General features: G+C 41.8%; 1 protein-coding gene across 9 annotated transcripts in view; it reads right to left on the reverse strand.

Moving 5' to 3' along the window:
- srcin1b (SRC kinase signaling inhibitor 1b) overlaps window positions 1–16,660 on the reverse strand; it is a gene marked incomplete at its 3' end in the record, with an annotated part of 90,327 nt that overhangs the window by 23,218 nt on the left and 50,449 nt on the right. For all 9 annotated transcript variants that reach the window (XM_079577838.1, XM_079577840.1, XM_079577841.1 and 6 more), the window contains 3 exons: window positions 6,872–7,073; window positions 3,859–3,988; window positions 2,343–2,514 (listed from right to left, as the gene is read on the reverse strand). In XM_079577838.1, coding sequence (XP_079433964.1) covers window positions 2,343–2,514; window positions 3,859–3,988; window positions 6,872–7,073 — 504 coding nt within the window. The remainder of the gene's footprint in view (window positions 1–2,342; window positions 2,515–3,858; window positions 3,989–6,871; window positions 7,074–16,660) is intronic.

The following is a 16,660-nucleotide window of genomic DNA, read 5'->3' on the forward strand; positions in this document are numbered from 1 at the left end:
ATCCAGGTCATGCTTTTGTGGTCAGCAATCGGGTGTATAATCTTGCCACGCTCGGCTGGGTTTCAATAAGCCCACACATACACACAGTCACCTTGGCGGTAAAAGAGGCAGTACCTTACGGGCATAAAAATCAAGGTACAACGTTGTAAAATGCAGAGAGATATTGGCAGCCGACCGGTCCCAAGGGAGACATAGGAAAACTGACCTCCACAACATTAGCGGGCGACTTGAAATCAACCGTGGGCAGGGAAGCAATCAGGAGCACAAGCCGGTAAAACAAAGCCCTAGGGTACGAGACAAGCTGTCATAAACGCCCTTGTCGTAAATAGGGCATTTAGCATTCGATTCCGCTCAATGTTTTGCCCATGTCTGCGTTTTTCAAGCAATCGGGTTTGTCATATTGTTTGCGGCCACAGTTTTCTCATTACCATAATCAGAATGTAATTAGATGGTGACAAAATGCTAGGGCTTGTATGGGAGACACTACCATGGCGAAATCGCATAATATTAGGCTTTTTTGTGTGACTGTATTGACAACTGTTTTTATTTTGTTCCAGCGGAAATAGTGCACGAGACATTGGTAATTATGCAAATCAGTCTGGTGCCACGTTTGCTGCCAGAAGCTCAGGAACAAATGAAGATGAGTCCCTATCTTTTCAATCTCCTGCGTGAAAAATTACAGTAGTGATAGAGGTAATGATGAGGCAGGTAGACTGAAGAATGTACTTTCAGCAGGTGGAGTGAGCGACCTCTAAGTGGCACCCTGTATATTCAAATGGTTCGCTGGCAGTCCGTTTTCCATTTAGCTGCGTGCTTACAGCCACAGGAGGCATTCATAACGCGGTCCTGAGCTGAACCTGGAGGAATGGTCTATCAGCTGGTGTTTATGCCGCCGCGCAGCCTGTCAGCTTCTCGTCGAGTCAGCGTCGGAGATGCTCACTGGCAAAGGTCCAGGAGCGGCCACGGAGGAGTAACGTCACATGACCCACTCACATACACTACAGTCTGTGTGATGGAGTGCGTGGGGACATATTGGAAGCGTTGTTTATGGATTCAAGGATGTAAAAGAAGTTGACTTAGCCATCGGAGGGATTATATGAGAGAGACTACCATCAGTTCATGGGTTTGAAGCAGTACTACATAACTCATGCCCCTAGAGGCCATAAGCGCCACTGCAGTTATCGTAGCATGTTGCTGTTTTTTTACTCATTAATTGTTCATGAGAGTAAATACCACTCTGACAGAAAAGACAAAGGGAGAGAGGGATATTTTACATTGGATTACACAATGGAGATACTTTTTTTCACTCAAACTTGGCTATACATACTGTTTAAGTGGCGCTAGCCCGCAGTTTGCTTGACCCATTAGCCTGTTAGCTTCTTCTTTGTGAGTCCATTAGTGTGTATTGGGGCCTCTGAAGTTGCAGTTGTGGTTTTCTGGCCAGAGACACCAGGGGGAGATGAAAGACCCCCAATCATCCCATCAACACTTGTATTAAACCCAGACGGACTACGGAAAGGATTTATTAAGGTAAACAAGTTACTTAATACTGCTTTCACAGTTTTTTCCTGTTATGAAGACACTTACAATGCTTTTGGCTATTCCAGAGACAGAATATTTTGCAATTGTTGAGTGATGTTGTCAATTGACGACTATCAAGCCTGTGAGATTGAATCCAATGAAATGTGTTAACAGAGTCTGCAAGCTTTTAACGTAATGCGTTATATAGTACGGTGTAGTTACTTGTGGATTAACGCCACAGACTTGAAAAGTAAATTGTATTTCACCACTATACTGTAAGAGGTAAGTTTGCACTGAAAATAATAGAGGATTAGAAGATTTGCTGCTGAAGACAAAAGAGTGTTTGTCTTTCTATCGGTGTGGCCCATGAGCCAGCTGCACTCAGAATGAATTGGTGATGAGGGAAAAAGGTGTCTCTGTGTCTGGATCATTACACTGGCATCAGTTTACAGGTTGGCACAAAGAGAAAGAAAACAACTCTACAACTTTTCTGTAGTCTGGTCAGCCAGCCCACTCACTTTTTAGCATTACAGTGTGGGTCCGCATACTGTTCCATTGTCTACTGTGGTTGTTCATACACAGCTGTATTAAGATGGTGTGCATTATGCTCTTCCATATGGATTACTCAGGGTTTAGTTCTGACAGATACACTACTATACTGTATAGTGATAAAAAAAGGAAGATGCTAAATGCCTACACAACAGTATGCCATTACTACATTAGCTCAGCTCAGTTCACCCCAGTGAGATCATTATCAGTACAGCACGATTAGGTCCATAGACAAGACTATAGTTATAATCCCATCATGGACAGACACTCACCCGGAGGTCTCCGTTGGCCAAGTGAGGATTGTGGTGACCAGGGTAAGTTCCATAAATGGGCTCTTTGCAGTAAATCTTAATTACACAGCGATCTTGAACGTCCCTCGGGTCCTCCAGCTCGTAGAAGACATTACGAGTCTCATCTTTGATCAACAGCGCTGTTGTGGGAGACCTAGACATCGATATCCATCAACACAAGACAAAGAAGAAGTGCCACATTAATAAACAGCTCCGATACATATAAGTGTGCGCATTAAGTTCCCAGAATGAATGGGGAATTGGAAGATCTTTAAAGCGTGAGCTGGACATAATGAGATAATCAACAGTGTGACGTCTGGAATCGAACTCATCATGAATGTAATACAAAACAAATCTGGACTCGGACATTAGTATGTGGCTACATTGACGCTGCACAGTTTTGTAGAATAGAGTATTGATTTGATTCTAGGGAAATTGGAGGCGACTCATGTATGCAATATATAAACACAGACAGGCTATTTAATATAAACACAGTATTTTATCATTCTTTACTACTCCCAAAGGACCAGCATGTGATGTGGACGTAGACACACAGAATTTTTTATTTTTATGAAGACTTTTACAATTAATTTCAGTGACAAAAACATGACTTTCACCACTGGACATTGTGAATGAAGTGCAAAGGGAACACATTGTCTCCAGTTTTACCCAAATCTAAACGCTTCTTAACTGGAGCTTACAGCCTTTTACATTGCTTTTTTGTCATATTTTCTTTGCTTTTTTGGTTGCATTTTTGTTGCATTTTAGTTACACATTCTTAGCTTTTTTGCCATGTTTTTGACACGTTTTCATTCCTCATCTAAGCTTCTTCCTTGTTTGTGCTATCATGTTTTAGTTGTTTTGTTAGCACTTTTTGTCGCATTTTTATTGATAGTTTTTTGTCATGTTTTTGCCACATTTTTCCTTTTTTTTTTTGCATTTTTGCCAGTTTTTCATTGCTTTTTTGTCACATGTTTGTCATATTTTCTTTGCTTTTTTAGTTGCATTATTGTTGCATTTTAGTCACATATTCTCAGCTTTTTTGCCATGTTTTTGACACATTTTCATTCCTTTTTCAACAAGACACAACCAGAGAGAAACGTCACAATCAGGAAGAAGAATGAGGAAGAAGCTTTAAGATTTGGGTAAAGCAGTGGTTAAAGAGTAAGTTGCGGTTTAAACTATTTTTTTGGTTTCTTAATGCATTTTCAGCATCTAATTAGAAAAAAAAAATCCCTGCAATCAATAGAAATGCTTTAGAACTAGAATTTATATATCTGCTTTTATAATATACCAGGTTAACACCACTAGAGTTTGCTGATATGATCGTTTTGTTCCCTTCACGCATCTACCAGCAGGTTTGGAGATGCTCTGAATTAGTCGCCTGGCAAGTACAATTTGTCCCTTGTCACTCTGAAACCATTAATAACATAATTGCAGAACATTGTGGTCTGGTCTGGCCTGGTATACTTGACCACACACTGGTGTTTGCCGTTACCTGAGCATGGCCATGGTGAGCCTCTGGGGGAACATGTGCACTATGAGGGCTCTCAGAGTGTCCAGGCTGGTCAGCTCGTGGGTCAGGTGCACTCGCCTCGTCTCCTCTCCGAGCTGCAGGAACAAGATCCCTGCATTTATGGACGGGGAGCAGCAATGAGGGGGTGTACAGTGAAGTAACGGATGAAGAGAGTGGGGACAAAATTCAACAGAGTAATTCAAACTTTATGCATGTGTTTAGCTTATTCAGAAGTATAAACGGACATTTATTATTCAGGGTTTTATATACTGTGAGGTCAGAAATAAGTACGCTATCTTTTTCCTACAATTCAATCAATGATTAACTTACACATGTTTGTGAAAATAGTTAAAAGATTAATGCATTTAAAGCAGTACTAAGTAACTCATGCCCCGAGAGGCCATAAGCGCTACTGCAGGTGTGTTAGCATGTTTTATTTTGTGTAATTTATTGTCCAAGAGAGTAAATACTACGCTGATAGAAAAGACAAAGGAAGAGAGAGATATTGCACATCCAATTACACAATGGAGATTATTTTTTTCACTCAAACTTGGCTGTACATACTGTTTAAGTGGCGCTAGCCCGCAGTTAGCTTTGCCCGTTAGCCTGCAGCTCCTTCTTTGTGATTCTATTAGCAGCGAAGTTGCAATTGTGTTTTTCTGGCCAGAGACACCAGGGGGAGATGAAAGACCCCCCAATCATCCCATTAACACTTGTGTTACCCCCAGAAGGACTACGGAAAGGGTTTATTAAGGTTAACAAGTTACTCAGTACTGCTTTAAAAGAAAAAAGAAGTAATGATATGCTTACAAAGGACATGCTATTACTATTACCAACATTCTGTCAATATATATTAAAAATAATTGCCCATTATTTAGTCTGAGCTCTATGTTGAAATAGCTTTGGCATCAGTGCAGTCTAATCATAAAGGCAGTCAATTAACAGCAGTGAGGAAAGGAGTTAAGTGTCTAATAATGCTGCGTAACCTTTGTTTAATGGATCAATACTACTTCTGCAGCAAATTTGGACATCTGCACCATCATGCCCTCAATTTATTACATCTCAGCAATTACATCCCCGCGAGGCCAAGCTATCACAATCATTCTCTCATTAACCATACAGTCGAGACCGAGATGAAACAGCTGCAAAAGCACCGACTACCAAACGCAAGTTAAGTATGAGAAAATACAACAACTTTATCAGTGTGATTTATGAATGTGGCTTTGATAAAAATGAGCCCAGCTGGTAACAGGCTGCACAACTCGTTTGGTGCACCGTGCTGCAGGCCGCATTACAAATAAAACACAAGTGTGCGCTTTAAGAAGGCCATTGTGTGGAGTGCACTAAGCAAAAGGATTTTAAAATGATGATGATTACAGTGATTGCACCAAAGCCACTTCACTACCTTCATAATGTGGCATTTGATTTTTGATTAATGGTTTTGATTTGTGTCAAGATCCATGGATCACACACATATACACAAATGAAATATTGAAACAGACCTTATTTAGAAGTTTAATATAGTAGTATAGCATTGTTTCCACACTTTTACGTTCTTGTTTAGTATTGGTTTACCATTTGTTAAGCTTTCCCTTAGCTTATAATTCAGCACAGTTATCACATGCATCTCTCATTTTATATGCAGCCCCAGTAGCATGTAATAATGTCTTCTCCAAAACCTCATTTGTGTCACATGTTGATTGATACATGTAAGTGGAGAATGAATTTGCTTCCTGCCTCCGTCATTAATCAGAGGAGACAGGTAATGACGGCAGCTGCAGACAGCTCTGTTAAAACCCTGCGCTTCTATTCCAGAGAACTGACTTTCACTTGACACTGGTTTACTTGATTTACATTGATGCCGTCAGTCACCTGCGATAAGCAACTGCCATGCACTGCAGCAGGATTCAGCGGCCAGAGAGCGTCTGCCAGCCTCACCACAGACTTTCTGTATTTTTTTCTATAGTTATGGGGACTTAAAGCTGCTGCGTGACTAATTGGACTGCACGCTGATAAACTAAATTACCTTTATTCTTTTTGTTAGAGCGATGCCATAAAAGCCCTAATTAAATTAATCTCAGATCAATAGTTTCTAAGTTCTTCACATCATGTAACGCTTATTAAAAAAAATGGGAAAAATCTACACCAGATCTAAAAAAAAAGACTAAACCAAACTAGAGCTCAATCTGGTCTGAACAAGGACTAAAGTATTAGAAACAAGGGCTAACTCAAAAGAGAAGAAAAACATGAATGTTTTTCATCATAGACAAGGTTAGTCATCATCTGTACTGGTTGTTTAGAGCAGTGAACGTTTTGCCTTTCATCACGAAGGCTTTGACAAATGACGACAGATAAAGCCGGCTCATATTACCCCCATATAATGGAAGTGAGAGTAGTTTTAGGGTAAAGTGGTGAGATTATCAGTCAGATTGCATGTAGGGAAGCAGGTAATCTGGTGACTTGCGATTGACTATACACTGACTCATCAAAATCTCTTGATTATTTTGTTTAAGCACCAATAAATACATAATACTGGTCAAAACATGCTGTCTACTGCATTGCCATGCTTTGAAGAGAAATGTAAACTAGATAAGATGCAACCATCTTTATACTAAACTTCATCAAACTGCATTTAAAACTATAATCCAACAGCTATGTACAGTACTATGCAAGTTTGAATCCAAGTGTAGGTCTCTCACGATAACAAATTTGAAGCTCGATATATTGATGCAGGAAAGTATCGCGATAAACGATATTATTGACTCTTACGATACTGGACACTATCAACTCTCAGGCATAAAAATGACACTAAACTTTTGTTCTAAAAGTGCATCAAGCTGCAATAAACATGAAATATAATGTCGATATAGAAATTATTGTGACAGCCCTGTCCAAGAGGACCCAAATATATACTGTATTGTTCATAGTAAGGCCCATATAAAGCTTAGGAGGGACAGCTTGGTCTTAATGAAGCCCAGTTACCCCATGCTCTGACCTGGTGCTCGTAGTTTGGCCTGGCTGGAGGAGCGCGCCAGGGGCAAGCTCTGCCTCAGCCGGTTCATCCGGTTAAAGCCGATGGGGAGGTCCGGCTCTGACATGGTCTCGAGGTTTTCTGCCGAGGCGAAGGACACTCTGCTGGCCTGATCAGCGAGAGCGGGTTGAGGGGGGCTGAGGCGCGTCACACGAGGGGTACGACTCTGAGGACAAAGACAGAAATGAAAGATTAGAGCATTACTGTGGCAATTTTGCGAAATGGGGATATAGCAGTCAGTAGCGGGCAGGCAGCAGAATGTGGCACAGAATGGCTTGTGAAAATCAATGCAACGACACAAAAGCAGCAGAAACAAAATCTTTAGAACATGGGGCGCGCAAAGACGGCAGCTATATACTGCAGCTCATCCAACTGAACAAAGCAAGACTCCTGAAGAACAACAGAGGCACCTTGAATACACTGATTCCAGCAACATCTGACACAGCTCCTTCAAACACAGTATGGATAGTGTGATCAAGACGACTGAGTTCCAAGTCTCTGAGTCTTGGGTATTGGGTAGTATGAAAACAGGGCTTCAAAATGCATTAAAGCTTGTTTTCCCTCGTGATCTTGCTATATCCATCTATCACCCTGTTATTACTGTTAAACAATCTCAGCAATATCATAAAAACCTCTTGATACATTGGCTATATGCAGGGGGTTCTCAAACTCTTCAGGCCGCAATTTGGGAACCACCGACTTATAGCATTTGCAAACAGCTTAATCATTTACAGACAATTAACATAAAGACATCAACACAACAAAATTGGAATTCAGTTAGTATTAATAAATTGCCCCATTAGCTTTATAGAGTCCATGCAATGAAGTGGGAAGTAAGCGAACTTCAACAAATGCACAGTGCTCTACTTTCAAGCTGCGATGCCCAAACCGGGCCATGCTAATGACTACAATAGACCAGAATCTCCATACCACAGCGAGGATAGTTAAGCTGCCAATCCGACCGGCCGTAAGAGCCCAAATTGTGCGGGACCCCTCATTACGACGCCATCCAGCATTGCCCGAGCAGGTTGGCTTTTAATGAATCTGCACTGACAGACATTTTCCAGCCCAAAGGAAAGCGTAATGAGCTCCCACAGTGCCTTGGCGAAACCGGCGAAGATCCCCCTTCACGCATCTTCAAGTCACAGCCCAAATATGCACTGTTTATAAGTGCAAACACAACTAACGCGACATACGTGTTAGAACAACTGCTAATCACAGGAGATCCATTCCATGCTTTATATGTATGTGCGCAACAGCAAAAGGTGTCGAGGTGGTGACTATCCAAGGCTGTTACTCATACTGTATAATTGGAGATTACAGTCTTGTAGTGATCTTCCTAGTACTTCCAGAAATTCAAGCTACAGATCCAGAGAGAGTAAAGCACGATTGATAAAGTTGGCTCTGTGAACTGTGAAATAAAAAAGAAGAGGAGACACAAAGTAGAGGTTATAAGTAAAGGAAGTTGACTGTTTTTTGAAAATATGTGACGGGAAAGATGAATGCTCGCTTTCGTCTTATAACTTTGTCTCGTTCTAAATTTAAACACCGACAGTGAGCCCAGTGTGAGATCAGCGCCAGCCAATATTCTTCTCACCGTGATGTCGCACTTCGAGAGCGCTGATTCATAAGGCATTTTCGGCAGCAGGGAACCCATCAAATGTATCGATACATTGGCTATTTTTCTGGCGCTGAGGGACATTGAGTTACATGAAACATTTACAGTCCAATGCAACAAAGTCATTTTATTTGGTTGTTCAATTCTACCACGTTTTCTGACAAAAGATATTTGCAACAGAAACTGAAAGCAAATGCTAACTCTAGTCTGCCTGTGAGATTTCCTGGATGAATGTTTTGCTAATGTTACAGTGTGTTCTCTTCATGGCAAACATCCTCCCACTGTGTCTGTGGTCAGCGAAGAACTGCACGGACTTGAACCCATATCTAAAAGAAAAAGCGTTTTCTACAAGGGGTGAGAACCTCTGGGTAACTCACGATTCGATAACGATACTCGCTATACACCAATACTGTGGTATTCGATATTTTGCACAAAAATAACCTACGATACATCACGATAAAAGAAAAAAACATGCCACTTTTAACCTTAATTTTAACATAATACACATACATTTACATGTCTTTCCATGTACTTTATTTTCTGTGTAAATAAATGACCCCTGACTTACACACTGAAGATGGGTCTATAAATCTGTTAGTGACTTCATTTGCATTTAAATAAACCAGAAACCACCGTCCTATTTCAAAAGGAATAAATCAACCACTTTTTTTTTTTATAATTATACATAAGATTATCATTAAAAGTAATTTGTGAGTGTTTGGTCTAAGTAGTGCTGACCTCTACTGTCCTGATTCTTGCTCATTATTGGCCCCTATTGACTGCTGCCTCATTAATACGCATGAGGTCACTCATTAATATGCATGATGTCATCAAAAGGTATCTGAATAAAAAGGTATTGTATCGTCCTGCAAAATATCGCGATATATCGGAAAAATCGATATATTGTCACACTCTTATTCTCTACTGTTGAGAACATATCAAATACTATAATACCCCTGTCGTTTTGTGTTTGAGCCTCAGACGTGTTCCTCAAACGATTATTGCTTCAAAGCACTTCTAATTCAGTGAATTGCCCTGATGTTACGCTTCGACAATGGAGAAGATAAACATTGGACCTGCTCTAAAAAAAAGGTCCTTTTTACACATCATCTGACTGAGTGTATGTCGAGCGCTAAAGTGGCCAAGTGCCATTGTGTTTACTCCACTGATTCGCTGTTTGACCTAGATATCTCAAGGCAATATGGGCAATAATACAGCCATCACACCCAGTAATTCAGAGCTCAGAGGTTGCGCAAAAAGAAACATGAGACGCCGAAGCGTAAGTGGCTGTCAGTGTGGTCAGTCAGCTGGAGAAACAACCATTCATATTCAAAATGCAATGCCTGAGAGAAATGAATTGTAACTTGAAGCGGAAAACTGGACTAAGGTTTTGGAAATAAGATTTGAGCTCAGTCAATAGTAGGAAATATTAGACTTTGTGCCAGGGCTGAAACACAACTAATTGTCTGTTTTAATATATGTGAATAATCTGGAATACACACTCAAACAACAAGCCATATGTTGAGAGAAGTAGCTTTATCGGACAGAGCAGGAAGTGCATCAAAATGATACAAGAAATGGGTATTTTGTTACAGTTTCCGAAACTCTTAGAGGATGTGCACTTTGACTGCGTTCTTTTTGTCTTAAATCAAGGAGGGTTGTGGCTTTGAGTGTCTACAGTCATGTATCGATATATATCATGTATGTAAGAGAGCAAAAGAAACGTGTGTGCCAAACAACTGTCCATTATCCAGGGTGTACTATAGCCCACTTAAGGCCCATAGACACTGCATTGTTATAATCTTCCAGACATTTACCGCAAATGAGCCGTAGAAACCCAACAATTATCATAACATCATTACGAACTGTGATTATTTCGCATGTATCCAATATAAATGAAGAGCAACATAATGGTGGAAATTATGGGCTTGTCGCAATGTTTCGCTCAACTACCGACCATCTGGCTGCGTGAACGTATCTTCCAAATTCAGTGAAAATAATCCTGTCTGCCAGAGCGGCTGATAACTGCGCAGTACCATCCGCGGGCTACGGCACACGCGCCACCATTGGAAATTAAGAGGCTGAGACTAATTGTAAATTAGACTTTGTCATTATTTTCTACCAGGTAGGCTGCATTATCGGCGTGCATAATGGAACACAGCTGTCAGCATATGGATACATGCAATGAGCTAATCAAGAGGGTGAAATTGTTATTGAGTTGTTGTGAGGTTTAAAACACAATCTACATGGCTAAATGTGTAACTAGTGGTAGCAGATGAAAAGTACAGCAGGAAGTATCAATAATTTTGATTCATGGCCAACTTTGCACTGCAGCAAGAGTGCCGATTTGGAATGCTTTAAAGGAGAATACCCATTGTTCCTTTTAAGATTAATATAAAAATGAGCTCAGCACTTTTGAGGTGACTCAGCACTCAGTAGTTGCAAGAAATTCAATTTTCCGAAAAGTCATTTTATAGCCCGCAGTCCTTACTTATTAAATTTCGATCAAGAATTTGTCACATTTAAGTAGTTCAAACTAGGCTCCCACACTTAACAGTTTGCAGCTCAAAAAATAAGAAACATCAGAGGTAAATACTTAATAACAACTTAAGCTACAATGTCTTAGAATGTCACAGAGCATTTCATTCATTTCATTATTATTCAAATTAAATCTCACCGCAGATGTTTGAGTAAACCTCCAACCAAGAAACAAAGTGATTATCAAAGCCTTACCTCTATGTCCAGCATGTTGTAAAGCCTTTTCACCGATTCTTACCCGGTTTGACTGTTTAACAGACCTGTCTTGGTTCAGTTTGAAAGTGCTTTCACATCATTGGTGGCTCAGACAGGTTTCTCGGCAGACAGCAGACACTGTTCATGATTTATGGTGCAGCTGTGCACATCTGTACAGTGACCAACCAATCACACTCACCCAGCTGTTCCACCCACAGCCTCTCCGCTCTGCACGGGCATTAGCACAGCATACCAGGGTGTTGGTTTACAGCGACAACACACCGTTTTTTTTCTCCATACAGAGTTTATCAAAGGGTTTTAATAATGAAAGAACAGTAGTTTTAGGTGTTGAGCACATGCAGAAGCGGCAAACAAAAATATCTGCATGTCCCTGAGTGTAGAGAGTTGTCCAGGGAATTCCCTTTTTTCAAATCCCCATAATTGGAATTTAATTAATTTGACTTAATAACATTTTTCAGGTTGTTTTAAAAATGTGCTTCCGCTGTGTGGACGTGAAGATTATGAGGCAGGTCATGGCGGGAAGAAAAAAAAAAACAGTGCACGACATCTCTCCCTCTGTGAGCCGCCCAATAAAGTGAGTGCTGATCGCAGAGCCTCCCCACCGAGCAGATCAACACCGGCAGCTGGGGGTTAATTGTGTTGCTTAAGGGTACTTGCTCTGGAGTGACACAGGAAGCATCTACTGTTCATTTCCTGCCTGTGCGATACCCTGTGAACCCGTTAAAGTATTTCATCCGATGTCTTTTACGCAGCGTCACAATGTTTTTCATATTGAGACCCTTATGGCTTGTGATATAATTATCCATACAGACAACAGCCCAGATGGCTCGCGCACTCCTCTAGACTTTCGGAACGAGTTAATACACACTGTTGAACATGCAGACCGTCAGCGATCCTTTTGGAAAGTCTGGTCAAATGTAGGGGAGACCGGGGCTATTTGTCACATTGCTTTTTATAGCCACTCTAGAGGGCGCTGTATGCTGGTACTGATATATAACATGTGTATTGGTATCCCTCTTCTCTTCCAATAATAATTTGGACTAAAGACATGAGGACAGGACGCATTTAAATAGTTTTATGCCTTTCTCCAAACTTTAAAGGGTCTATACGGAGTTTAAAAATGTTAAAATTATGTATTTTCCCCTACATGTTCCAGCAATGTCCTAATGTGCAGAATGAGCTCAGACCTGTTCACACAACTGCCTCTAAAACCCTGCACTGTCACTCAAAAAGGTGTTAATTTGGATCTCGATTGTTTGGATCTTCCTTTGGATCTTCCTTTGGATCTTCCTTTGGATCTTCCTTTAGTTAGGCCATAAACTAACATGCTAAAGCTGTTTTTAGCTAGCTTACATTGTTCGCAAAGTGAACACTCGGGGCTATTTGTCACAAAAACGGAGGGGTCATTTGTCACATGGGGTATAAATGGTGGGACATTTTTTTCTTTTGTGTCTAATATATTTTTCTGATCACTTTATTTGAACATTAGCTTTTCTAGAGGCCGTATATTTGGGCTATTTTAGTGAATTTGTACATTATTCACCTTATTATGGCATTAGGCACAAAAAAAAATCAACAGTTAGTTCAAATGGATTTTATAACACATCTGGCATCGCATTGACTGTAATAAAGCAGTACTAAGTAACTTCTTTACCTTAATAAATCCTTTCAGTAGTCCCTTTGGGAGTAATACAAGTGTTAAAGGCATGATTGGAGGGTCTTTCATCTCCCCCTGGTGTCTCTGGCCAGAAAACCACAATTGCAGCTTTCCTGCCACCGGACCGGAGCAACCAATACACAGTAATGGAATCACGAAGAAGAAGCTAACAGGCTAACGGGCAAAGCTAACTGCGGGCTAGCGCCACTTAAACAGTATTTACAGCCAAGTTTGAGTGAAAAAAAATATTTCCATTGTGTAATTGGATGTACAATATCCCTCTCTCCCTTCGCCTTTTCTGTCAGTGTAGTATTTACTCTCAAGGACAAATATTAAGTTAAAAAATCGCAACCTGCTATGACACCTGCTGTTGCGCTTATGGCCTCTAGGGGCAAGAGATACTTAGTACTACTTTAAAATGTATTTTGTCCTTTTATCTCAAAAAGCAACAAAGTTACAAAGGTTTATCAAATTTCAAGTTAACATAAAAAAAACTCCATTATGTGTTTGATGTTCAATAACTATTAACTGCAATATGATAGAAAATAGAGAGCGAGGTCTCCTTCAAGTCAAGGGTTCAGGCTTTCATTTAATGCAGGTCTGACTCTGACTCTTGTGGGATTTTCTGTTGATGAGCAGCAAACTCTAGAAAAAATAACCCCGGTCTCCCCTATACGCTAATTGACGTTAACCGAAAATGAATTGACGATTTCCTACTACCTACGATGTCGCACTTTGTCAGTGCCTCGAAAGCGTCGCATCTTGGCATGTGGTGGTGAAGTGTCAATAAGTGACTCTGGCCACGTGCCTGTGTCTGCTGCCAGGCGTCAGTGGGGGAACACAGCCGCAGTAGGCCCCCTTTCTAAGCCTTTTACCAAGCGCAAAACACTCCTTTCTTCGACGCAGATTTGGGGGAATATTTTCTCCACAGAGCATCGTATCAACATCCAAACAGCACAACGGCAACAAAGGCAGTTGTCTAAATGGGTTAGACTTGAGCTCGCTCGCTGGGACAAATATGGCAGGGCTAGTCAGGGGAGGCCGGTACAGGAAGTGGCTCAGACGTATTCTGCATACAATATGTGCGACACCAAAAGTCTCCACGGAGATCCACAAATCGTTTCTATAAAAAGTTTGGTTACGGATGTTTGCAGATGGGGATTTCATTTCCTGCTCAACACAGAGGAGTGGCTGAAATGTAAGAAATCCATCTATCATCCAAAGTATAGATTTATGCTCTGAATGTGGCAAGCTAAATTATGTGTAGCTGATGTCAAAATATTCTTTCCAAATGTTTCACAGACTTCACAATCTTCCCCTGCTGGTGCAAATGTCTCCATCCTTTGCTGAAAAAATACTGTCACATTTGTTAAAAGCTCTCAGCTACTATTACATCACATTGAATTCCCTTAAATGGTCACATAAATAAAGGGTCACATTTAAGATAACATAAGCTATAACTCTATTAAATTAATTTGCCAGGAGGAGCAGCATAAAAGACATTAAAAACAATAAAATATTTATATATACCTATTTATGAATACACAAATTGTACAGGTCAACTACAACAAGAGGAAGTGCAAAGTGTAGCTTAAGATGGTCACTTATTCCTCCTTGCTGAAGGGGGAAGAGTTGAAGTGACGAAGTGACGTTCCATGTCCTGAACGCCAGAAGCTGTGCATGTGGACCAGGTCGTCGAGGCACCCGGCCTCGACTGCCACCCAGTCCTCTCCGCACCCGACCCCTACTGATCCCTCTGCGGGTGGTGGGTCCACAGGAGGGCGAGCTCCCTTCGGGCTGTGCCCGGCCGGGCCCCGTGGGCAGAGACCCGGCCACCAGACGCTCGCGTTCGGGCCCCAACCCCAGGTCTGGCTCCAGGGTGGGGCCCCGGCTGCGCCATGCCGGGCAACGTCTCGGTCCTTGTACATTGTACGTCCATAGAAGTCTTCTGAAGAGAAGTGAAGAGGGAGCTGAGTCGGGGGGCAAAGCTCTCGATTTACCGATCGATCTACGTTCCCACCCTCACCTATGGTCATGAGATTTGGGTAATGACCGAAAGGACAAGATCGCGAATACAAGCGGCCGAAATGAGTTTCCTTCGCAGGGTGGCTGGGCGCACCCTCCGAGATCGGGTGAGGAGCTCAGTTACCCGGGAGGAGCTCGGAGTAGAGTCGCTACTCCCTCACGTCGAAAGGAGCCAGCTGAGGTGGCTCGGGCATCCGTTCCGGATGCCTCCTGGTCGCCTCCCGCGGGAGGTGTTCCAGGCATGTCCTAGTGGGACAAGGCCTCGTGGAAGACCCAGGACACGGTGGTGGGACTATGTCTCCGAGCTGGCCTGGTGTCGCCTCGGGGTCCCCCCAGAACAGCTGGAGGAGGTGTGTGTGGATCAGGAAGTTTGGGCATCTCTGCTGAGACTGCTGCCCCCGCGACCCGGCCCCGGATAAAGCGGAAGAAAATGGATGGATGGATGGACTAGGACTATCAGAATATAAGAGCATGTGCAAGAAGATTAAATTTAAACTATGATAAATTCAAAAACGATTTGACATAGAACAACACACGATAGCACCAAGGCTACCGTATTTGGATACTGCGAAACATTTCTTCAACAAAGATAATAAAATACTAGTAGTGCTATAGTAGTGCTACTGTCCTTCAAAATCACTCACAAATCGATGTTGTGAGTGGGCTCACTGCTCCTGACGTAACTTCCAACTTTGCTGGGAGCGGGCATCACCAGCTCATCTCCATGAAGGTGATGCTGCTTTGCTTTTACAGTTAAAATGAGGCGTAAAATGCTTGGTCCTCTTCCAAATTGCACAAAATTGCATAGTCTGTGCAAACAAGCTTTAGGCTCAAGCTGGATATGTTTATGTTCAGTGTTTAAATACAGCTCAGTTTAACCTGGAATAATCTACATTGTGGAAAGAAAAAAGATTACTTCCTGTGTTGCGTTTTCCTACATTACACTATTGACTACACGGATCTTATTCACACAAAGAAAAACAAAATCATCACTAAAATCACTACACCACAAATGGGAGCTCTCTTGTATTACTCTCCTTTATTACATCCTTGAATAGCAAAATGGCTGAAAAATAACTGGAATAAAACCCTCAATAGCGTCCCTCAATACGACTATGTTGGTCCAAATTCAATACCGAGGCAGTGGCAGAGACAATGGTGCAGTGATTACTCTGACCGTTCCGACAGAGGAGACCAAATTAAGCATTAATATTTGTATAAGTGCCGCTCGGAGCTATGAAAAAGACAAAATTACTCTGCACTATTTTCCATTATGTTAGTGGCAGCAGCAGCAGCAGCATAAGAAGGAGGCTGAGTAAATCCCTGCTGGTCCCTATGGACGGACGGCAAAATCCTTTCAATCTGTTTTGCTGGCGGATTTGCAAGAACAACATTGACGATTATTTACTTCATATGCAGCTTTCTATGGCCACGGTAAAGAGGTGAGGACTGTAGGTCAGAGCTAATCTACGACGACTTTGTTTTAGTCATTTGTTCATTTAGGCGAGCAGCGAGACGTGCCGTGCTGGGGAGTATGGGAGACTATTAAATGTACGCAGATGCAATATGGGCAGCTGCGGGGGTTTGTTGAGGCGAGCAGAGAGGAAGCAGAGCCCAATCAGGTCTGAGCTGCACAGTGGTTTCAAATGGGGAGACAGAGAGTGTGGGAGCGGCGTGGGGTTCTATAAAGACGACTCAT

The sequence above is a fragment of the Gobius niger genome (assembly GCF_951799975.1).
Source record: "Gobius niger genome assembly, chromosome: 19".
NCBI lineage: Eukaryota > Metazoa > Chordata > Actinopteri > Gobiiformes > Gobiidae > Gobius > Gobius niger.